The following is a 26273-nucleotide window of genomic DNA, read 5'->3' on the forward strand; positions in this document are numbered from 1 at the left end:
TTCACTGCAACATTATTTACAAATAGCCAAGACATGGAAACAACCTAAATGTCCATCAATGGGTGAACAGTAATGAAAATGTGCTATATATACATACAACAGAATATTATTTAGCTATAAAAATGAACAAAATTTTGCCATTTGTGACAAAGTGATGGACCTTAATGGCATTATGCCAAGTGAAGTTAAGTCAGATAGAAAAGAAAAAGATAAATACTATATGATCTCAAATATGGAATCTAAAACAAAACAAAATCCAAAATACTCCAGGCTCATGAATATAGAAAACAGACTGGTGGTTGCTTAGGTAAACAGAAGCAAGAGAGGAGGCAAAAGGGGTGAAGGAGGTCAAGAGGTACAAACTTCTAGATATAAAATAAAATAAAGGAAGATATAAAAAAAAACATTATTTATTACATGTTTCAAAATTATGTGACTAAGAACACACAAATATCTGACTATACTACCACAGCGTTCTCTCTCAAACACAATCTTTTAAAGAAACACAAAATTTTAAAGAAAACCTGTGTTCATTCTATTAATCCCAGGACATTAATTTCATTCACCTATAGAGAAAAACATGACAACTGTCCCATTAAATTGACATATTCCAGTACTTTGTTGGCCAACAATGGCAAAGGATTGATGTGACAATTCATTCACAATCGCTCCCCACAAAATCTACTTTCTTATTATTCGAAGTATACACTTTTCAAACTTTCTTTAGGTCTCTAAAACTCTAATATTCCAAAATTAGACAGCCAAATTTATGCAAACTGAAAAAGATGTTAAACCTCTTCTGTTTTTATGCTTCCCTACCAAAGAATAGTAACATATTTAGTTTATTTTCAGGAATGCTTCCAATCCCTTTTTCCTCTAGATACCTAAAGTTCAAGAGTTCCATGTTATCTGGAGAATTCACTGAGAGTCTGCAATTCTGGTTACACAGGGCAGCAAAGATTATAAATAAAGATACTCATTAATAAAATGATCATTTGTAAAATGGGTTTCCCATCCTGACCACCCCAACCCTCAGAATCAACACAAGTGTCTATGCCTTTTCATCATGCCGTTGGTTTCTTGCTATAGATTTGTAAACATCTGACAATATACTCCAAATACGACACAAAGCGACTTGCAAATTAAACTACATTATCAAAATATGCAAGATTTCATGAAGTTAATAAAAATGTGCTCAAAAACTTCTTAGTATTACATAAACTATCTTGAGCAGCTAAGTCACGTCAGTTAATAACTGAAAACAAGCAACAAAAAGGACACTAGCTTCAAAAGAGTTTTTTTGAACACTAAATTTTCTTCAAAACCGAAGAATCGCTCAAACATTACTGCAAACGTGACTCTCATTATAATTACACTGCAATATTGAAACAAGCTAGCATTTGCCTCATGTCCCGATTTTAGAACCCAACTCTGCAGAAGATGCAACTCCCCTGTAAAAACCTGGTTCCAAATTAAGCATCGTTTAAAAGGCTATCTTCCATTTATTCAGTATATAAAATATAGGGGCAATGCAGTAAAAGCATTCTACACAGTAACGTTTTTAAATCCCCAAAACAGAATTCACATTTCAAGTTGTGGAAGAAGGAGCTAATTCTTGACCTAAGTACCAATTACTAACTGCACTGCCACAAGAGAGCTCAAAAGAACTAAAAAAACTATTTACAAAAATAGAAAAAAAGAGTTTCATAAAGTTAGAACAACACTATTATCATTTTGCCTTCCAGAGAGACAATAAAAGCGAAACTGATGAACTATATTGACCTAGCATCCTCCTGTAGGCAATCTACAGAAAGTTCTCACTGAGGGGCTGAACAATTGCCTCACTGCAGAGCTGGGTTTCATTGTATCAATAGAACATGCAAGCTTTCAACCCGGGTTCTCTATAAAAGGCAACCTTTGTGATAAATGAACCACTAGAGAAGATTCTAATAAAACTTACCATTGTGTATTGCATTCAGCAACTCTGAGAAAGCTTTTAAGTAAGGAAAAAAGGACTTCAGGTTAAGATCATTCTCAAACACACAAAAGAAATACATAGGCATAGACTGAAACAGTATAATAAAATCTCAGTAAGTATCATGTATCATTGTTTGAATCCTTAAAACTGTAAGCTTGGCTCAGTTTTTATATGGTATAAATTTCTAAATATTGTATTTCATTTGTCAATTTATTGTCACCTAATAAATTTAATATGTTAGATATATTGTCATAATAGTGACAAATTTTCTTAATACATACATAAAATTACTTTTAAAAAGATGTTTCATAGTCTATGTAATGTCTTTCTTGCTAAAGTATCTGTAGGATTCAATTCTGTAAAGGTAAATCGATCACAACAAATTCTACACTCAGCAGTATTTTTTGTAAAGAAAAACTTCATTTTATCATCTAACCCAATCAAAAATTCTCATTTCCTAGACTTCAGTATAATAGTCTCGACATATATAGAGGTCAAAGCAAGAATTCTATCTAATATCAACATACAAATATTAAAAAATTATATTAACATTAAGACCAGTGGGAACGAAATTCTAAAAATATTACTTCAACAGGGAACAGAAGTCACAAGAAACACCATATTAAAAAGCCAACAATACTTAAAATTTGGTCACAATTGGACTAATATGGATCCTGACCACAAGACAAGCAGCAAGTTAAGATATCTCTGTAGGAGAAAAAAAACCCAATTAAGAACCAACTGCATTATGGAAAATTAAAACTTAAGAGGTTCAGGGGTGGCATTATATAATAGGAAAAAAAACACTAAAGTAGAAGTCAAAAAGCCTGGGTTACCAACCCAGTTCGACAACTTACTAGCTGTTGGACAAGCTCCATCATGCCGATACTGCATGGAAATTTCTGTTGGGAGGGAGGAGAAAGGAATCAGGAGAAGTTGCCAGTGACTCGAGGGTAGAAAACGAAAATAGGCCAGAAAAACAAGGAAACATTCACCTCAAAGTCTAGCTGAGAAAGGCAAACAGAAGTGTGGGAATAGAAATTATAAACCAGTATCTGGCATGTGATAATGTGATGGGAAGAAGGACCAAACATGATGGAATTCTCACAACTCTTTGATGGGATAGTGTGGGAATGTGTACATGTGCATGTGTATACAAAGAATGAGGAAAAGGGGCGCCTGGGTGGCTCAGTTGGCCAATTTAGGGTAAGGTCATGATCTCACGGTTCGCGGGTTTGAGCCCCATGTCGGGCTCTGTGCTGACAGGTTAGAGCCTGGAGCCTGTATCTGATTCTGTGTCTCTGTCTCTCTCTGCCCCTCCCCCACTCACACTCCATCTCTGTCTCTCTCTCTAAGATAAATAAACATTAAAAACAATTTTTTTTAAATTTTTAAATGTTTATTTATTATTGAGATACAGAGAGAGACAGAGCATGAGCATGGGATGAGCAGAGAGAAAGAGGGAGACACAGAATCCAAAGCAGGCCCCAGGCTCTGAGCTGTTAGCACAAAGCCTGACACCGGGCTTGAATTCACAAACCTTGTGATCATGACCTGAGCCAAAGTCGGACGCTTAACCAAATGAGCCACCTAGGCGTCCCAACATTAAAAAACCTTTTAAAAAAAAAGAGGAAAAGACATAAGGGCTTACAAATTAATCTGTGAAACAAGCGTGTAAGAAAAAATGGATTCATAATAAGAGGGAGTATAGTCAGCAATGTGATAAACTAATGTGTTTTATATAATTCATTAGACGAGAACAATTTGTCAAAAACATCTGAATTCTGTGGTCAATTAGACATTACAATTCAAGTACAAAAAATTAGTTTATATATGAGCAGAAATCTATGATTTTAATATAAAACTTGTCAAACTACACCCAGCTTACTTTCTTGTACCTTTCTTTCATTTTTGATGGCGATAATGAATGAATAAGCCATCACTCTTATTCTTCTGCTCCACCCAAATGAAGAGAACAAGCAGAGGATGACATAAGGCAATAAAACACTGCTAAAAGCAAAAGCTCCTGAGAAAATGAAAAATAAATTTCTGTATGGCATTCCAAAGGAAAAGCTAACTGACACAGGACTAAGTCTGTGACTCAAAGGACCTGGCCTGCTAACCAGGGAAACAACAGGTATTCCTCTGTGGCTAACACAGTTGGGCTTTTTTTAAAAGAAGCATATCTGGAAATTCTCTGGAATTACTTAACCAAAAATATGACTTCTAGGAATCATGTGTACAACAGAGTCTTCTAGGCAACCATCACTCACACATCTACACATATGCATATCTCAGAAGTCAAGTCCAATCATGGGCACCCTCCAAATAACTTGAAATAAGAAAGACAAAGCAAGGCAGAGGCAAGCGAGCACTCACTTTTAATCGTTCTGTTTTTTTAAAAAAGGAAAAAAACCTTCACATTAGCTACAGTTGAAAAACCAAACTTCTGATGAGTTTAATGAAGTCCTTTCCAGATGATACTGAAAAACTGAGACATGGTGGAAGAATTTGCCATCTTTAATGCTCACTAACAAATTCAAGTGAGATTTAAAAAAAGAGAGTCAGGGCTACTGAAAAGATTGAAATGGTACATTATAGAGAAATGGTAGTTGTCTGGAATGGTGCAGAAAAAGAACCAAAGGACACTCATAATACCAAAAGGATTTTCTCGGGGGGGGGGGGGGGGGAGGAATAAACAGAATATGGCTATTCTGGCCTTTGATCTGGTACTTCTGCAAAAAGACCTACATAGTACAGGGCCAGCAAATTTTCAAATCATCAAAGACAAAAACAAAAATCAGAGGATTTTCTGAGGAAGCAAATTTCAAGGTATATTCTGGTCTTAGCAGCATCCAATATCCTATGATTTTCGTTTATGACCCAACATAATCAATATATATAAAACCATGAACTTGAGTCATTAAGATGGGTTTGAAGTATGTTCAATAACTGTTAAGTCTACTCTTGTGAATTTATTAATTACTTGTATCTTTATGATTCCCTTATTTGTTTACAGAATCAGACTATTCCTAATTAAAATATTTTACCAGGAAAAGACTTCTCAATTTCATTTTATTAACCTAAGTAGGATATAATATAAATAAGCATATATTGAACACAAACCCATTCATAGTTACATGGGCTCACGTTAAACTTTCATAACCTTCACTTTTCAGTAGAAGTCAGAACAAACTTCTTTTTTCTTTTAAAATTTGTTAATGTTTTATTTATTAATTTTTGAGAGACAGACAGAGAGTGAGTGGGGGAGGGGCAGAGAGAGAAGGAGACACAGAATCCGAAGCAGGGTCCAGGCTCTGAGCTGTCAGCACAAAGCCGGACATGGGGCTCAAACTCATGAACCGCAAGATCTTGACCTGAGCCAAAGTCGTCCGCTTACCTGACTGAGCCACACAGGCGCCACAAGAACAAACTTCTCTTAAAGTGATCTATTCATATTAATAACTCATCTCCATGAAACCTCAAGACTTCATGACTAAGTACTCAAGGTCAGAATCAAACAACTGCCTTCCTAGAATCTCCTTTTACAGCATTTATCACCACTAAAGAATTCCATCACTAAAATAGATTTCAAGTACCTTAACTTGCAAAGCTATGGCAGCATTATATTAAAGAACTAGAGACTAAGATTTTTAAAAACAGGGGGGATGGGGCACCTGGGTGGCTAGGTCAGTTAAGTGACCAACTCTTGGTTTCGGCTCAGGTCATGATCTCACAGTTCATGAGTTCGAGCCCTGCATCAGGCTTTCCATGGACAGCGTGGTGCCTGCTTGGGATTCTCTCTCTCTGCCCCTCCTCTGCTCCTGCTCTCTTTCTCAAAATAAATAAATAAACTTTAAAAATAAATACAATTCAAAAATAAAATAAAAAAACAGAGAAACTTTGAAAGGATGCTCAAAGAAAATAAGTTGACGCTAAACCATCAACTACTTATCATTTAATGAAAACCAGAATTTTCTCAAATAAGATGTTAACTTTTATGAAGAAAAAAATGTTAACTTTCACTTTAGTAAATCACAAACTCTTGTAATGTGGTTAAGATAAATAGGAAAAAAGGACAAATACAACAGGTCAACTTTTCCAAATGCTGTATTAATTTTCAATGTTTCAAAAGCTCTACTTGTCTAGAATACATATAGGGAAAAAAAAGGTTAACACAGGGGCACCTGGGTGTCCGACTTCAGCTCAGGTCATGACCTCACTGTCCGTGAGTTCCAGCCCTGCGTCGGGGTCTCTGCTGACAGCTCAGAGCCTGAAGCCTGCTTCAGATGGTGTGTCTCCTCCTCTCTCTGCCCCTCCCCCCACTCACAGTGTCTGTCTCTCTCAAAAATAAAATAAAAACATTAAAAAAAAAAAAAAAAAGCTTAACATAATCTATACACCCAAGCTTACAACCTTTAGTAGCCACTTAAAACAACACACTGATTTTCCCATTTTGTACAAGTCACTATAACAGTAAATCACTTATCAAGATGTACTTCAACTTATAATAAAAATCTTACAATCCAAACCCTTGATCAGACAAGGAGCTTACAGATATTTTCTGGATTTCTACTCTGACAGGATCTGAAGTTCCTAGAAGAAATATTTTGCTACATACATGCTACTATAATTTGAATATGCATTGATAAAACTTTGATTACTATTAAGTCAATGCTTCTAACAATCTTAAGACAATCACATTACAAGGATCTGATTCTACTTCTGCTATATATCCTAGTTGTGGTAAAATCAGAGAACATACAACAATGATAATAGCAGCTGCCCTATTTCACAAGGTTGTTCTTAGGAACAAGTAAGATACTAATTAAGAGTTCTTTGGAAACTGTTAGGTGCTTTCAAATACAGGACATTACCGATTACTGCAAGCTGATGGAAGCCATGTATTTTTTTCTGTCAATGAAGTTCTTTTAACAGGAAGTTGCCAGAATTAAGTCCAGGATGTCTATTCTAAGACCAGCCTGGAAGATGGATTTCTTCGGCCTGACCTTCAACTTCCCACAAACTCATCCTGTCCTACTTAGTCCACATTACCTCCACCTATCCCACAAACACAAGTTTCTTGTTTCAATTAGGTTTATCCTTCAAATACAACTTTACTTTCTTTTCTGATACTGCTGTGGGCGTTTCTCTGCCTACTCCGAAGTGTAATTCAAATCCCAACTTCTCTATGGTCTTTTCCAACTTAATTAACACATCCTAAACTGGTCTGTAATACTATATGATAAATAAATAAATAATTTCACTTGCAACCTGGCTATAAACACTTAGAAGTTAAAAATCACACAGGTACTACTAACCACATGACGTGTTCTTGGTAATTACTAATAGTATTCATTCATTTAAAAAAAAAATATGTTTACAATCTATTATATACAAAGCACTGTGCTGGCAGTGAGGAGACAGCGATGAACATGACAAACAGACCCCCTTGCCTCATGAAGCTACGATTCTATAGAGCATGTTATAGTCTAACATCATAGCCAATAAGTGCTTACAAAGGTCACCTTCATCATTACTAAATTATCCACTTGTCGTGAAAGCAAACAAATCTTTTGAAAAGGTCATCATGCAAAAACAATTCTGGATAACACAGTATACAGTATACATTTCTCCCTCCTACTTACTTATATGGGAAAAAAATTTTCCCGGTTTTAAAACTACAAAACTACTAACTTCTCAATCTAAAATTAGTTCAAAGAAAATTTAGCATTTTCATACTAGTAAGACATTCAACTTTGCAAGTGAAATTATTGGCTCAAATTTTTGGCTCCTCTCTCACTCTGTTTCTTTCTCAAAAAAATAAACATTGAAAAACAAAAAGAAAACAAAAAGACACTGTGTAGTACATACTATGTGTCAACAGTGGTTAACAATTCTTAACTTATGATTTAGAGGGCATAATTCCTAAATATCCATGGTATTTAGCCAGGTTCTTCTAAGTAAGGAATAGACTTTTTAGTAGTGAGCTTATCAATAAGGGTATGCTCTGATCTAGTCATAAAACTTTTATTAAAATGTATACTAAGGATATATTATCTCAAATCATTTTAAGTAATCTTAGTCCATGATTATAGCTTTAACAAAACATAAATCTTCAGTTATTTTTAAACACAATTTTAAGAAAAAAAAAATCTTGGCAAGTCTAAATTTACATCATTTACTTTAATGAAATAATATTTATGGGAGTTTCTCCCTAAATTTCTTTACCTAACGGTGAGGTTAAAAAGACACAAATTCATGTTTTTCTCCTATAGATATACCACAAACATTGCCCTCAGAAAGTAATTATTGTGAAAAGAACACAATCTCCCATGGCTAAAATCTCCCTAAATCTGTAACAGGAAAATCTTTTCAGAGATGTAAATCAAGATTTAACTCCATTAACTTGAGGATGTGTATTTCAAACAGCATCTATTTGAATCAATGCAATTTCTGAAATGCAGTAATATTCAGACTATGCTTCTATGTATACAGGAAATCAGTGAGGATCTCTTCACAAAAGCAAATTCAGGCTTAATTTTCTTAGTAAGTTATTCACCTGATTACTTATGTCTCTTGCTAAAAAATGAGTATGAACTCAGTTTTTTAAGTAAATTGTCTAAATTTATTTTGTTGTGACTAGGGGTTAATCCTAGTTGCTAAACCCTTTGGTCTAAAAGAACACATATAAATAAAATGTATATTCAGATGTGCAATATAAATTTTTTCAATGGATTTATTTCCCATTACAATTTGAATTATTCCCCTCTAAAATAGTGGGTTTAGATTTTGCACCCTTCCCCCAACATTTTTTGATTGTCACTACTGAGAGGTGAAGGGGAATTTTGGATGCTACTGGCATCTAGTGGGTAGAGGCTGGGGATCCTGATAAGTGCCCTACCAATGCACAGGACAGGACTGCACAGTAAGGAATTGTCCCGGCCAAAATGTCAACAGTGCCAAGATTGAGAAATCATGCTCTAAATCCATCCTTAATGCTTCTAATGAAACAATCCTGTCCCAGTTTCTACTCATTCCTCAAAAACAAACAGATCCACTGTGGCAATGAAGCTGGCTAAGAAAAACAGAAAGAAAGAAATTGTCCGCTGTGATCTTGGGCAATTTATTTTACCTATCTAAGCCTTGGGATTATCAGCTGTAAAAGGGGGAAATAAATAGCCCATATTTTGTAAAACTTGTGTAGGGATTAAACAAGATAATAAACATAAAGCATTAACAGACCCTAGCACAAATGATACTTATAGTTAATAATTTTCACTTCTGACCTTTACATATGCTCTTTACTCCCTTAGAATGGGAGCAAATTCCCATTTACCTCAAATTCAAGAACAATTTAAAAGACAGATGTTGGCATTTAGGTAATATCTAAACTGTTAAGTTTGTGTCTAAGAACATGAACCTTAAAATCTGTAAGAACTGAAAATATTCATAATGCAAAGTATAGGTTAAAGAGGCATCCCAATGATGTAACAACATATATAAAATTCATTCATACTATAGTAAAGTCAATGGTAAAAAAAAAAAACAAAACTGCTAAACATACTTGAAAACAAAATGAACATAAATCATTTCAGGTATCTCCTGAAATAAAATATGACTGTTCAAGTCCATTTTTCAAATCATCTATTACTGATTAAAAAATATTCCAGATGGAGTACTTCAAGTAGAATTTGTGTGAGGAACTGAGAAAACTAAAACAATGTAAACTTTAGAGAACGGAAGCCCCAACACAAGCACCAATCAAAAACAGTGCAAAACTATGCAAAACTCTCACACCTCAATTGTGAATTCTGAGTTGGTTTTAAAATACTTGCAGGTAAAGCAAAAACAAAAATGGGAAATTAATTCCAGGTATTTCATAAGAACTGAATGACCAATAAATAAACTATTCAGCCTATTTTTAGTTAAGCAAACTATCAGATTAGTGCCAAACATCTTGTCCAAATACCGAACTAAGATCTTACATGACACAATTTTCTTTTCATTCAGACAAGTAAATGTCATTCAGCAACTCAAAGTATTAACATAATAATAGCTTAATTTCCCTTTTGGGGTACAAGAAAGGGGACGGGGGCATAAGTAAAAAAAAAGGGGGGGGGGGGCAAATCCCTACCTGAACCAACTGGAGACGAGCCAACACTAAGACTTTGTAAACTTCCATTCCTGAGCAAGGTAGGAGATTTCTGAAGACTAGAGCTGGTTACACTTCCTGCAGCTGATGCTACCGATGATGTTGGTGAAGCAGAAGAAACTGAGAGATGAGAAACATTCTCTTGATTTTTGTTTCCTTTAGGTCTACCGGGCCCATGCTTACTTTGTTTACTTCCTTTTCTTTTCTTTTCCTTTACAGTTTCTTCTTCTATGCCAGAAGTTTGAGCCCGTTTATATCCTGCTGTAGGAAGGCTGGAATTACCCAAATCTCCAGGTGAATTTTCAAAGCTTTTAGGCTGTGAAATAACAGCTGAGGTCGAAGGGAGACCCATTATGGAACTAAAACTATTTACCCCCCCTTCCTGGCTTCCAGACTCTCCTTTATGTACATCTTTGGTTGATGATGACTGTTGGGAGTGAGTATAACTGTCATTACGCAGATCTGAGTCTGTAAAGCTCAAGAAATCCTGGGGAGACTGTACTGAACTTCCCGAAGATGATTTTACACTGCCTGGAGTTCCTGAAAAACTGCCTGTAGTAAAATAAAAAAAAAGGGGGGGGGGGGGGATAGGAAAAGAAAAAAATTGGATGCAAAAGTTCCCATGAGCAATAGAAATGATACAATCATCAAAAAGAGATGGAGAAGAAAAAACTAACTATAAAACTTAGGACAACACTATGTAACAAAGTAGAGTTTAAAAAAGGTGATTATGAAATCAAGTTTATCTATAAAACTTTCTTTAAAAAATATCTGTCATTTCATAGTTATTAAACTGAGTATTAACTCTTAAATTGTAAGCTATTACTTCTACAGTGACCAAGACAAAAGATGTGCTTTATTCGACCTACCTTTTGCTATGGCAACATTCCTCAGTGTTTCCCCAAATACCTGTGTATGCTGGAGGAAGGACTGAAGAACAGCAATTCTCAAAGAGAGTTTGACAAGACTACTACTGTTAATCTGAATAACTGGGAGAACTTCCTCTTTTTCAATTACTGAAGATTTAAATGTTCCCAACACACACCCAGAACCAAAAGACGTGGCTTAGATTTTAAGTTCCGAGTTTTAACTTCAAGACAGTGTTAGTGAGTATTGCTATTCAGTTAATCTACCCCACCAAAACATGGATTTTATCAAATAATAATGATCACATGGAACCCTAATCTATGTACCTTACATTCTCCCAGTCCACTTCCTCTGCAGCTGCATAAAGAAATCAGCCACTAACACTGTGCGATTGCTTTTATGAAAGTAAAATCATAAGAGAGGCACCCTAAGGAATCCCTTTCACAACTGCTTTTTCTCTCCTCACTCTTTAAAGAACATTAGTAGCCCACTATGCCACTGTAAGATAAAGGTTCTTAGTTACTTGGCAGAAAAACAATATGGCTGGGATGAAACAATAGTTTGGTCCACCATCCCAATTCACCAAACTGTCTCTAGGCTCACCAGACTCAGTTATGACCACACATCTAATACGTTTCATAAAACTTACACTGTATCATATTTTAATTAATGTCTTAAAAACAAAAGCTCAAAATAAAGTGTTGCATCAGAATGGAAGGGAAATTTCAAGCTAAGGGTTAAATTTTATTGCAGAGCACATTAAAATATAATCACACATAAATCCACCTAAATATTTACAACAGTATTTTCCCCCACACACAAGGAAGAATTTCTTTTTAACTAAAGTTTCAAGGTTTTGAATTTTATATCTTAAGCTCTTCTGAAATGGCTTATAAAGGAAGAACATTAATAGGTCTAAAATTTAACTCTTTGAAGAGAATATCCATTTTATTCACTTACAAAATTATTTGTACCTATGTGAGCATTTTCAAGTTATATCTGTATAGAAAAACATACATATTAAGAAGCCATTTACATTACATCAATCATTTAAGGATAACTAATTTGCCACTTAATTAGCAACTATAAAGAAATTCTTTATTATCCATTCTGATCTGTCACCATCTGTCTTTTTTCCACACATTTTTTTTTTTACAGCTGGTGTTAAAAGCTCACTACAGTGTAGCAAATACTTTCAAACATTTAGTATATGCAATACTTTAACATATATTTTCTAAAATTCACATATTGCCCACAATGAAAAAAATAAAACCAAGCATCTTAAATACCCTATCTTTAAATTTCAACTTTTAAAACTTTTATTGAATATTACCTCAGATATGAAAACATAACATCATTCTACCATGTCTCTGAACAGAGGCAGGAAAAGACTCTTCAACATTATAAACTTCAAGAAAATGAGGTGTTTCTTTTCTAAATGGATTAGTACTTCAAAGATTAAAAACCAAAAAATGCAATTTTTAACAGTGGAAAATAAGGTCTTAATTATAGAAAAGAGATAACTGAATTCGCTAATATCACATTCAAAATGTAAATAGTTACATTAAAAATAATTAAGGTTTTACTACTTATTTCCCACAGTGGAATAAAAATAACAACAAATATAAAGTAAATGTAGTAAACTAAAACAGCAGGTTTGGCATTTTATTTCTTTTTCTACTTGTCTGATTTTTTTGTAATATAAGGCAAAAATTAAAAAAAAAAAAAATCTAGGACTTGAAAATCCTGAAGCCCAAAATAATTTACTTTAAAATATATAAACTTTTTAATGAAAGATCAGCACTTAGCCGTCTCTCTACATATTCAAATTTTTATTAACAGCAAAAGCTGAAAGTAAAGAAAAAGACAACTTGTCCCCTCTCGTTTATTCCTAGGGGGCAAAAAACTGGGGGGAAGGAGGTATATATATTGTACACTTCACTAATACATTTATCTCCAACAGTTTTTAACATTTATATTTCTCAAAATATTTATGTTCAAGTTTAAAATTAACACAAAATAGGGGCGCCTGGGTCACTCAGTCACTTAGGCATCCAACTTCATCTCAGGTCATGATCTCATCGCTCACGGGTTCGAGCCCCGCGCTGGGCTCTGTGCTGACAGCGCAGAGCCTGGAGCCTGCTTCGGATTCTGTGTCTCACTCTCTCTCTGCCCCTCCCCTGCTTGCGCGCGTGCGCGCCTTCTCTCTCTCTCAAAAATAAACAAACATTAAAAAAAAATTCTTAAAGATTAACACAAGATAAAAACCTAGAACATAGGGTTAATGGATTGTAAAGTTTAGCTGCGTTATTCTGTTCTCCATAAAATAGGGTTATCGTATAGAATACAGCATGCCCAGTTAATTTTGAATTTTAGTTAAGGAACAGATTATTTTTTCAGTATAAATATTTTCCATGCATTTCTTTGAGACATACTGAAAAATAATGTTGTTAAACTAAAATTCAAAATTAAATGGGCATCTTGTTATAGTAGCCTTACTAAAAGAATATGTAAACTTAGCAAAATTCTACTTTAAACTTCAAACTTTGTAATAAATGCATTAATAATCAACAGCTATTATTTTCTGAGAACTATTTAGATTCCCTACAAATTACGCAGTATTTGTTTACTTACTAAAAATATATGCTTTAACTATTCTAGTGTTTAATTAGGAAAGATAAATGATAACAATTTATTAAAAACAAAGACTGTTCTATAGAGCAGAAAGGAAAACTCCAGCTTTTATTCTTTTTTCTCCCCAAACTTAAACTTTATTCCACATCTATTTAAACATTAAAATTTACAATTCAGCTTTGGAAGCACATGTCATAACATAAAAGGTCCCAGAAACATTTTAACAAGGAAGACTAGTCTTAAGTAATCTCACTACAGCAACTATTCGTAAAATAATCTCCAATTATCCATTAGTTATAAAGAAAAAATAAATTATTTTACAAAACTTAACTGCTACTGATCATCGCAAGAACAATTATGTTAACTAAAACATCATAATTAATACCTTGCTGGAAAGGACTAGCTGCTGACACAGTCGTTCCTGGATTTCGGCCACCAGGCTTTCTTCCCCTTTGACCTGAGCTGTGAGCTGAAGATTTCTTCCCTTTTCCCTCTGACCCTCTAGCCTCTGAAACATCTTTTCCACTAGTTGTGTGCGCAGAGACTTCCTGGAAGTTTGCATTTGTAAATCGAGCTGCAGTATCTTCCAAACGCTTCAATGATCCAGATATAGAGTTGCTGCTAGTGCTTGTGTAAGTCTAACATTTTCATTGAGAAAGGAAGTTGAAAGAAAAAAAGAGCGGATTAGATTTTAGCTATAGGTGGGAGGAGGGGGAGGCATATTAATAATAATAAATAATTGTTCAGCTTCTAAGATAAACATATTAAAGTTTCAGTTATAAAGTAAGTGAGACCACCTAAGAAAATCACATGAAAACAATTATTTTAGTCTATTGCAAATATTTATACATTGCAACAATAAGTTAAAGTACATATTAGTTATAGTTCTTCAGCAACACAGTTTTAGTATTGAAGGTACTTGCTTCTCAAGCAACACAATTTTCAATAAGAAAAAACTACTTCCTAGTCATGAAATTACCATCAGCTTTAACGTTCAGCACAAAGGCAACAAGGAGCGAGAAATAAAGTGCTACAAATTCATTAGAGGAGTAGATCCATGAGATTATAAGGCTTCAGCACAGGTCAGAGCAAGAATCTTTAATTCAGGTGAAGGCTACCTTCCAAAACAGAAAGATTAAAGCCTTTAAAACAAACCATTTCTTCCAAGTATTAAGATGAAGGAACTGTTATACTCTGCAGTTAAGATTTTTAAAAATTAAAAGTATTGGGGCGCCTGGGTAGCTTAGTCAGTGAAGCGTCCAACTCTTAACTTTAGCTCAGGTCATGATCTCAAGGTCGTAGGAATGTGCCTGGCATGGGGTTCTGCACTGAGCATGGAGCCTACTTGGGATTCTTTCTCTCCATCTCTCTGTCCCTCCTCCCCACCTCCCCGAAAATAAATAAACATTAAAAACAAAATTGAAAGAAAGTATTATATACCCTAAAACGGATCTGTAATCACCCCCATGATCTAGATATGTTTAGGAAAAATACAAAATAAAGACCTGTCTAAACAATTAGTTTCCAATCATTTCCAATTAGTTTAACAATCATTTTTAAGACAAGGTATATGCAAATAATAGTAAATTAAATGACTATGAAAGGTGAGAATGTGTTCTAACAGATGTATATTAATCAACATGCTTCAAACTAAAAGGTTTGGGGTGCCTGGGTGGCTAAGTCCACTGAGCATCCAACTCTTGATTTCAGGCCAAGTCATGAGCTCACAGTTCACAGGATCAAGCCCCACGTCAGGCTCTACACTGACAGCATAGAGCCTACTTGGGATTCTCACCCCACACCTGCTCCTCCCCTGCTCATGCTCTAACAAAATAAATAAATAAATGTTAAAAAAGAAAAAAAGAAGTATAAGGTTTGTAAGTCCAATGGGTCAGGATTTTTGTTGTCCCTGTTTACGTTCACTAAATGCCTGAAAGACAAACAGCCCTAAATTTCTGCTGAATAAATAAATGAATAAATATTTTTCTGAATCATCTATCTAAAATCTCTGATGTAGGGGTGCATGGGTCAGTTAAGCATCTGACTTTGGCTCAGGTCATGATCTCACAGTTCGTGTGTTAGAGCCCCCGCATCGGGCTCTGTGCTGACAGCCCAGAGCGTGGAGCCTGCTTCAGATTCCGTGTCTCCCTCTCTCTCTGCCCCTCCTCTGCATGCTCGCTCGCTTGCGCGCGCTCTCTCTCTCTCAAAAATAAACAAACATGAAATAAATAAATTAAAAACAATAAAATCTCTGCTGTAATACAAACCACTCAATACAAACCATCATATAAATGTGAAAAACAAGAAAGGGATGCTAAAATCAGGTGTCAAAATAGTCGGCATTTGTAGCAAAATCAACGTTCAAAATGCAGAAAGAAAGAAGACTTCAAATGCTCTGCAAATCAAACATTCTTCACTACTACTTGTCTGCTACTTGGTCTTGATACTGTCCTCACTCCACATCATCACACTGTCAAACAGATTTTCATCAAGTACGAGAGACGTTATCTCATAAAAACAAACCAATCACTATTCTAATAACACAGACTCCACAAATGAGAAAGAAAGGTCCCAGAGTAAGTTTTAGGAGAAAGCCAATCATGTTTAGGCTGATTAAACTTCATGGATTGCTTTATGTCCAACTTCGGCTCAGGTCAAGATCTCACGGTCCGTGCGTCTGAGCCCCACGTCAGGCTCTGTGCTGGCAGCGAGGAGCCTGCTTGGGATGCTTTCTCTCTCCACCCTTCTCCTGCTTGCACACTCTCAAAATAAATAAATAAACTTTAAAAGGTGGGGGGGGAGGGCTAGGTGGCTCAGTTGGTCAAGCATGTGACTGCAGCTCAGATCACAATCTCATGGTCAATGAGTTCAAACCCCGCATCTGGCTCTGTGCTGCCAGTGCGGAGCCTGTTTGGGATTCTCTCTCTACCCATCCCCCCGACCCGCCCCTCTCCTGCTTGCATACTCTCTCTCAAAATAAATAAATAAACTTACAAAAACAAACTTCATGGATTACTTTAGAAACATGAATGTTTCCATGCTGGGCAGGGTCACTTTGGGAACCACCTACTTTACTTTTCAAATACTTTTTTCTAATAACGAGTTGAGGTTCTCCATCCCATTCACATACAAGCCTAATGAAGTTTAAAAGTCATCTAAAGAAAACACAGTGATGTTCTTCATTCATGAACTTTGACCATGTACCAAATAAGCAAAGAAGAAAAAACTGGGTGGAGAACCAAACACAAAAATATACTATTTCCACATACCAACCTAAACTAGCGTTGGTCAATTTTCCCACTCATTTAATAGAATATCCTTGCTTACCCTTGAAGTATAAATATGTCCATAAACCCAATGAAAGTATGCCACATGGAAGAAAAGGTATTACAAAGAAAGCAATGAATACAAATTAAGCAAATTTCACTGACAAAAGTCATACTAAACAAAATCGTAACATTTCTTTTTAAACGTTTTTTTTATTATTGAGAGACAGACAGAGACAGAGACAGAGCATGAGCATGAGCATAGGAGGGGCCGAGAGAGGGAGAGACACAGAATCTGAAGCAGGCTCCAGGCTCTGAGCAGCCAGCACAGAGCCCGACCCGTGGCTTGAACTCACAGAGCACGAGATCATGACCTGAGCCGAAGTCAAATGCCTAACCGACTGAAGGCGCTCCCATAACATTTTCTTTTTTTTAAAGTTATTTCTAAGTTTTAAAAATTATCAAAGATCTAAGAAAATTTTTAGTTATTATATATTTTTGAGAGAGAGTGCATGTGAGCAGGGTAGGGACAGACAGAGTGAGACAGAGAATCCAAGTAGGCTCCATGCTGTCACAGTGCAAAGCCCAACGTGGGGCTCAAATCCAGGAAGTGTGAGATCATGACCTGAGCCAAAGTTGGATGCTCAACCAACTGAGCCACCCAGGTGACCCCCGAAATATCAGATGTTTTAACAAGAAAAATATAAAACTTTAGCTAAAGATTCTAACAGCTCTTTTTAAAAATTACACATAACAAGAGGGAAAAATCTGTATGATTTTACTCAAAAAGAGATCTCCACCTTAACTCCACCTTTCTAAGTTAATTCAAGAGTATCTGTTCCAGGGGCACCTGGGTGGCTCAGCTGGTTAAGCATCCAACTTTAGCTCAGGTCATGATCTCACAGTTCGCGAGTTTGAGCCCCGTGTCAGGTCCTTTGAAGACAGCTCAAGGCCTGGAGCCTGCTTTGGATTCTGTGTCTCCCTCTCTCTCTCTGCCCTCTCCTGCTTGTGCTCTCTCTCTCTCAAAAACAAACATTTAAAAAAAATTTTTTAATTAAAAAAAAAAAGGCATATCTGTTCCATAATACACAGTTTAAATAATATGGAATGGTGGAATTCCATTACAAATACACAATCTAATCAAAATCAAGAAGTGGAAAAGAAGTAAGAGAGGGCAGTGGGGAGGAGCTGAGACACAAGGAGTAACCTAATGCCGCAAATCTACTCTTTCCTTAGTTTCTCAACCTAAATAACTCTCGTTGCATGAGCATCTCACTGCTGAGAGCAATTCTAGTGCTTAAAAATACACACCTTCCATGTAAATTAACCCATAAAAAACAAACTACTTCATTTGGAACTTGACTGAATAAAATATGGTCTTTTTTCCCCCCTTTTCCACTGGAGATAAAACTGCATATTTGGTCTTATTGAGAGTCTCTAAGGAAATGCATGCATACTTCGGTTTATGTTGTGATTTAAAGGCAACTTAATGAATCTTTTAAATATTTAGAACATGTATGATTTTTTGTTTTGTGGCTAGCTACGATTGTTAGTCCTCAGATAAGATGCAATTGGTATACCTACTAAACAGTACTCACTGGAGCCAAAAATACACCCAACTTCAAAAAATTTTAAATTAGACTCACAAGTCAACAATGATTCTCTAACAGGCTAACCAAAAAAACAGATATTTTCAAAACTTTGGTTGCCTGTAATCCACATTTGGGAGAAAGAGGCAGAGGGAAAAGAAACCACCACAGTTGTATGTCTTGTACCAACATGATCCAATGTAATAACGCTGGCTAAAATATTTTTTTAATTATATAGTATTCAAGTGTCTGATAAAAGCCGCAAATTTTTCACACACACAAGTCTAAGAACAAAGCACAGGAACTATCAAAAATGAAGCACAGAAGGAATGAAGACTTTAAAAGGGAGTTTGGGAGTACAGGGATGAATCAGTGAGCTGTGGGACAAGGTTAAGCGGCCTATGTCACTGGAGTACCCAAAGGAAAGTAGGAGGGAAAAAATGTGAAGAAGCAGGAAAAAAATTATAAAATTTGATGAAAACTATAAAATCTACTACTGATCGACTAACTCCAAGCGCAAGAAACATGAAGAAAAATCCACAAATCCACATCACAATCAAACTACTTATCATTAAAAACCAACAATAATGAGAAAATGGTAAGAACAGCCAGGGAGTTTTGAAAAAGAAAAAAAAATGCTTTATCTGCTAAGAAACAAAGTTAAGAATGAAAACAGATTTCTCATGGAAATAATGCAAGTTAGAAAACAAGAGTAAATAAAAAATCTTTAAAGACCAGAGAAACAGGGGCACCTGCATGGCTCAGTTGGTTAAGCATCTGCCTCTTGATTTTCAGCTCAGGTCATGATCTTACAGTTTGTGAGCTGCAGCCCAGCATCAGGCTCTGCACTGACAGCAGGGAGCCTGCTTGGGATTCTCTCTCTCCCTGTCTCTCTGCTCTTCCCCCACTTGTGCATAGTTTCTTTTTCTCAACATAAATGAACTTAAAAAAAAAAAAAAAAAAAAACTTTTAACCTAGAATTCTATACCAAGCTAAAATATTTTTTCAAAAGCAAAGGCAAAATATATAGCTGACCCTTAAACAACACCAGTTTCAACTGTATGACTTCATTTATACAATTTTTTCAATAAATACAAAACACCACTGTGAATGTATTTGCTTTTCCATATCACTTTCTTAAAAAACATTTTCTTTTCTCCACCTTATATTATTGTGAGAACACAGTATATAATACATATACAAAATATGTGTTAATTGACTGTTTACGTTATCAGTAAAACTTCTAGGTCAACAGCAGGCTATTAGAAGTTAAGTTTTAGGGAAGTCAAAAATTATATGCAGATTTTCTACTATGCTGGGGGGGGGGGGGAGGGGTCCCTAACCACTACATTCTTCAAAGGTCAACTTTAATTGCCTTCCAGATTTTAAACAAACAAACAAACAAACAAAAAAAGCTAAAAGAACTAATCAGCAAAGCAAGATTACAATAAATGCTAAAGGCTGTCTTTGAGGCAGAAAGAAAACAACAAAAGAAATGTGGATCTACACAAAGTAATTAGGAACCCTAGAAACAGTAATTACATGGGTAAATATAAAAGACTTCTTCGGGGTGCCTGGGGAGCTCAGTCAGTTAAACGACTGGCTCTTGATTTCAGGGATGCTCTCTCTCTCCCTCTCTCTGCCCCTCCCATGCTTGTGCTATCTCAAGATGAATAAATAAAGTTTGGGGGGAAAAAAAAGACTTTTTAAATATTTAATCCCTTTATAACTGAAGGCTTAGACTAAAATTAGTAACAATTGTGAGGTTTAATAATATATATAAAAATTTTAAATATGACAAAAATAGCACAGAACCAAAAAAGGTAGAATTACAAATATGTAAATTCTAAACTGTATATTCTTTTGTTTGTTTTTTTTTTTTCTTGAGAGAGAGAAAAAACACACGTACACGCATAAGCAGGGGAGGGGGCAGAAGGAGAGAGAAAATCTTATGTAGACTCTACACTCAGTGCAGAGCCAGACCCAGGGCTCAATCCCATGCCTGGGAGCCCAAATTAAGAGTCAAACACTCAACTGACTGAGCCTCCCAGGCAACCCTGAATTGTATATGCTTACACAATATGTGAAATGGCATAATATCATTTGAAGGCAGATTCTGATAAATTAAAACATGTATGACATAAACCCCAAAGCAACCAATAAATAAAATAACAAAGAATCATTACTAAGCAGCCAAAATGGAATCATAAAAAATATTCAATGACAAAGACAGGAAAAAAAGATGAAACAGGCCAATAATAAGGATTAGCAAATGATAGCTTTAAATACAAGAATATCAATAATCATATGCTAATTAACTAAACACTCCAGTGAAAGGCAGAGATTATAACACTGAAAAAAAAAAAACTCAAGACTATACGCTGCCTATAAGAAAACCACTTTAGGGGCGCCTGGGTGGCGCAGTCGGTTAAGCGTCCGACTTCAGCCAGGTCACGATCTCACGGTCCGTGAGTTCGAGCCCCGCGTCAGGCTCTGGGCTGATGGCTCGGAGCCTGGAGCCTGTTTCTGATTCTGTGTCTCCCTCTCTCTCTGCCCCTCCCCCATTCATGCTCTGTCTCTCTCTGTCCCAAAAATAAATAAAAAACGTTGAAAAAAAAATTAAAAAAAAAAAAAAAAAGAAAACCACTTTAAGGGTGGCTCAGTTAGGGGAGTGTCAGACTCTTGATTACGGCTCAGTCCAGGATTCCACAGTTCCTGAGATTGTGCCCCACGATGGGGTCCGCGCTGACAGTGCAGAGCCTGCTTGGGATGCTCTCTCTCCGTCTCTCTGTCCTCCTCTGCTTGCTTTCTCTCTCAAAATAAATAAATAAACTTTTTTTTAAATGTAAATATAAAGACACAAAGATATCAAAAGTGCAAGTGTGGGAAAGAAATATCAATTTAACACTGATTAAAAGAAGGCTGAATTCACAACATTAGTACAAACAAAATAAATTTCAGAACAAGGAATATTACCAGGATAAAGAGACCTATTTATCAAGAGGATAAAAAATCCTAAACGCTTTTGCACCTAATAAGAGACCTTCAAAATAAATTAAAACTGACAGAAAAAGAAAATGGGAAAAATAATAAAATCCATAACTACAGTAAGAGAGATCCAAAGCGTCTTCTCAGTAATTGAACAAGTACACAGAAAATATAAGTAAGCATATGGAGACCTTAAACAGTATAAATCAACTTGACCTCACATTTACAGAAAAACTCCATATACGAGGAGCAGAGTGAATACACATTCTTTTTAAAAGCACACAGGACATTACACACAATAATCCATATTGTGTGTCATTTTTTTAATCTTAAAAAACTTAAAAGAAATTACATAACACAAAGATATTAAATTAGAAATCAGTACAAAAAAATATGTGAAAAGTTTCCAAATGTTTCAAAAGTAAATAATCTACGTGTAAATAACCCATGGATCAATGAGAAATCAAAAGGACACCACAAGGTATTGTTCAACTAAATAAAAACGAAAATACAACATATCAAAATTCATAAGTAGTGCTTAGAACAAAGTCTGTAGTATTAAATGCCTATATTAACACTTCTGGGATTCTGGTCCAGCATGTAAAAAAACTTAAGAGGACAGAAGAGATGGGAAGAGAAGAGGGGGGAAGGGGAGAGGAGGGGAACGGACGGGAGGGGACAGGAGAACAGAGATGCAATATTTGAATCAAAAAAGACTATAAATTTCCCAAATTAGTGTCAGAAACCATACCACAAATCCAGGAAGCTCTGAGACTACCAAGTAAGACACATGTCAAAAAAATACACCTAGGTATGTATATCACAAACTACAAGAAATCAGAGATAATACACACACACACACACACACACACACACACACACACACACACGTACTGAAAAGAAGCTGGAAGGGGAAAAAGCCTTATCCATGAAGTAGCAAAGATAAGAATTACAACTGACTTCTCAGAAATAATACAACCAAGAAGAGAATGATATGAAATAATGTGTTGATAGGGGGGAAAAGACCTAGCATTCTGTACACTGCAAAATCATCCTTCAAAAGTGAAAACAAAGACTTTCTCAAACAAACAGAAATTGAGGGAAGTTGTTGCCATAGGTCTACCTTGCAGGAAATGTGAAAAGAAATTCTTCAGAGAGAAGGAAATGATACAGCTCAGACATTTGGATTTATATAAAGAAGAGCATCAGAGAATGAATAAACAAAGGTAAAATTAAAACTCTGATTTTTCTTATACTTACTTGATCTAACAGTGTTCAAAGTAATGATAGCAACAATAGGTTTGATTGTATAGTCTTAAGCACATATACGCTTACATGTGCTTCTGTATAACTCAAATGAATGACAGCATTGACAGAAAAGATGGGAGGGAGGAATTTAGGAATATTCTGTCATTATAAGGTACAGGTACTAACTGTGAAGTGGTGTAGAATTATTTGAAAGTGAACTTGGATTAGCTCTATATTTATATATACTGCAAACAGTAGAGCAACTATGAAAAAAGTATAATTGATATATTAAGAAATGAAAGAAAATGGAACCATTTAAAAAAAAACTCAATTAGAATCCTTAGGAGGACGGTCACCTCTCCCCTTCCGCTTTCGGACAGATAACCGGGAAGTTGTACTTGCTCTGCTGCTTTCCCTCTCCCACAATAGATCCGCTCTTCCCTTTCCAACCAGGGCCCGGCAGAATGGCTCCCTCAAAGAAGCCTGGCAAGGAGAAAGGCCATTATGGGACACCTGGGTGGCTCAGTAGGTTAAGCATCTGACTTTGGCTCAGGTCATGATCTCACAGTTCTTGAGTTCGAGCCCCTCATCAGGCTCTGTGCTGACAGCTCTGAGACTGGAGCCTGCTTCAGATTCTGTCTCTCTCTCTCTCTCTCAAATATAAAATATAACATTAAAACATTTTTTAAAAGTGGGGGGGGGGGCATTCTGCCATTAATGAGGTACTGACCACCTTGGAGCCTGGAGCCTGCTCTGGATTCTGTGTCTCCCTCTCTCTCTGCCCCTTGCCCACTCACACTCTGTTTCTCTATCAAAATTAACACTAAAAACAATTTTTTAAACTGAAAGAAAAACAAAAACCCTGATAAGTAGAAAACATTTGGAAGACAAAAACAGTACCAAAGATCTAGAGCAACAAATAGAAAACAGTTACAAATCTGGGAAATATTAACCTAACTGTATCAATAATTACCTTAAACACAAATAGTTTAAATATACCAGTTAAAAGAACTGATCAAAAACAAGACTCATTTATGGGGCATTTGGGTGGCTCAGTTGGTTGAGCGTCTGATTTCCGCTCAGGTCATGATCTCACAGATCACAGGTTTGAGCCCCATGTCGGACTCTGTGCTGACAGCTCAGAGCCTGGAGCCTGCTTTGGATTCTGTGTCTCCCTCTCTCTCTGGCCACTCGTGCTCTCTCTCTCACTCTCGCTCTATCTCTCTCTCACTCTCTCTCTCTGTCTCTCAAAAATAAATAAAAAACATTTTTAAAAAATTAAAAAAAAAGACTCATTTATAGGCTATCTACAAGAAACACTTTAAATATGAAGACACTCATTGATTAAATATCAATGAATGGAGGGGTACCTGGGTTGCTTAGTCGGTTAAGCACCTGACTCTTGATTTCAGCTCAGGTCATGATCTCATGGTCATGAGATGGAGCCCCGAGACAGGATCTCACGGTTCGTGGGATTGAGCCCAGCGTCAGGCTCTGCACTGACAACAGGGAGCCTGCTTGGGATTCTCTGTCTCCCCTTCCCCTGATCATGCACACTCTCCTTCTCTCTCAAAATAAATAATCTTCAAACAAATTAATGTAACCCATCACATCAACAAGATAAAAAAAAATCATACATCATATCAACAGTTGTAGAAAAAGGGGCGCATGGGGGGTTCAGTCAGTTAAGCGTCCAACTTTGGCTCAGGTTATGATCTCACAGTCCGTGAGTTCGAGCCCTGCATTGAGCTCTGTTTTGGATTCTGTGTCTCCCTCTCTCTCTGCCCCTCCCCTGCTTGCTCTCTGTCTCTATCTCTCTCTCTCTCAAAATAAATAAACATTTAAAAAATAAATAAAAATAAATAGTTGCAGAAAAAGCATGTGACAAAGTACAACACCCATTCACAATGGGTGAAGTTTAAAAACTCTCAGAAAACTAGGAATAAAAGGGGAACTTCCTCAACTTGGTAAAGTTGGTTAACTTACAGCTAACATCATGCTTAATGGTGAGAAACTAGCTTTCCCACTAATATCAGGAACCACTCCATTACAACATCATACTGGAAGTCCTAGTTTATGTAAAAAGACAAGAAAAGGAAATAAAATATAAACTGATTGAGAAGGAAGAAATGAAAGTGTGGTTTTTCATAGAGAACATGGTTGTCCATGTAGAAAATCCAAAATTACTGACCAAAAAATTCCTGGAACTAATAAACAATTACGTAAAGACTGCAAAACCAAGGTTAAATGAAAGAGAGAAACTGCTTTCATATATACTCACAAGGAACAAGTGGAATTTTGAATTAAAAACACAATACCATGTACAAAAGCACCTCCAAAAATTACTTAAAGTTTTAATCTAACAATATGTATAAGGTCTACATGAGAAAAGCAACAAAACTTGTATAAACAAAATCAAAGAACTAAATAAATGAAGAGATATCCCAACTTCATAGACAGCAAAACTTAATATGGTCAAGATATCAGTTCCTCCAAATTGATCTACAGATTCAATACAATTTCAACCAAAATCCCAGTCAATTTTTGCAGATACTGACAAATTGATGCTAAGGCACATACGAAAAGGTAAAAAGATACAGAATAGCCAACACAAAAGTGAAGGACAAGAATAAAGCTGGAGTAGTGACATTACTCAATTTCAGAGTTGGTTAAAAGGTACAGCAACTAAAAAAAAAAACAAAAACAAAACCCTCCAGTAATTAAGATAGTGTAGTGCTGTTGAAAGAATAGACAAACAGATCAATGGAACTGATTTAAAAAAAAAACTTTAGAAACAGACCCACATAACTACAGTCAACTAACCTTTGATAAAGGTGCAAAAGCACTACAATGGAACAAACACAAGCTTTTCAACAACTAGGGCTAGAACTGGTTATCCCCATGCAAAAAATGAATCTAGACATAAAATTCATTTACACCCTTCATAAAAATTAACTCGAAATTGATCATAGATCTAAATGTAAAACACAGAACTATAAAACTCCTAAAAGATAACACAGAAGAAAATAGGATAACCTTGGGTTTGGCAATGACTTTTCAGATATAACACCAAAAGCACAATCCATGAAAGAAAGAAATGGTAAGCCGAACTTCATTAAAATTAAAAACTTTTGCTTGGGGCTCCTGAGTGGCTCAGTCGGTTGAGTGTCCGACTTCGGCTCAGGTCATGGTCTTGAGGTTTGTGAGTTAGAGTCCCACATTGGGCTCTGTGCTGACAACTCGGAGCCTGAAGTCTGCTTCAGATTCTGTGTCTCCCTCTCTCTCTGCCCCTCCCCCAGCCATGCTCTTTCTCTCTCTCCTTCAAAATTAAATAAACATTTTAAAAACTAATAATAAAATAAACTTTTGCTCTACCAAAGACATCATCCAGAAAATGAAAACATCAGCCACAGGCTGAGAAAATACTTAAAAAAGACATACTTGACATTTTTCACAAAACTAGAACAAATAATACCAACATCCATATTGAAACACAAGTACCCCAAATAGCCCAAGCAATCTTGAAAAAGAAGAACAAAGCTGGAAGT

General features: G+C 35.9%; 1 protein-coding gene across 17 annotated transcripts in view; it reads right to left on the minus strand.

Moving 5' to 3' along the window:
• Nucleotides 1–26273, minus strand: part of MLLT10 (MLLT10 histone lysine methyltransferase DOT1L cofactor) — a 237435-nt gene that overhangs the window by 59333 nt on the left and 151829 nt on the right. For 7 of the 17 annotated variants that reach the window (XM_058681732.1, XM_058681731.1, XM_058681737.1 and 4 more), the window contains 4 exons: nt 14020–14272; nt 10116–10685; nt 2836–2880; nt 1961–1993 (listed from right to left, as the gene is read on the minus strand). In XM_058681732.1, coding sequence (XP_058537715.1) covers nt 1961–1993; nt 2836–2880; nt 10116–10685; nt 14020–14272 — 901 coding nt within the window. The remainder of the gene's footprint in view (nt 1–1960; nt 1994–2835; nt 2881–10115; nt 10686–14019; nt 14273–26273) is intronic. The other 10 variants (XM_058681745.1, XM_058681743.1, XM_058681736.1 and 7 more) reach the window with 6 other exon arrangements.

Source organism: Neofelis nebulosa, chromosome 8 (genome assembly GCF_028018385.1).
Source record: "Neofelis nebulosa isolate mNeoNeb1 chromosome 8, mNeoNeb1.pri, whole genome shotgun sequence".
NCBI lineage: Eukaryota > Metazoa > Chordata > Mammalia > Carnivora > Felidae > Neofelis > Neofelis nebulosa.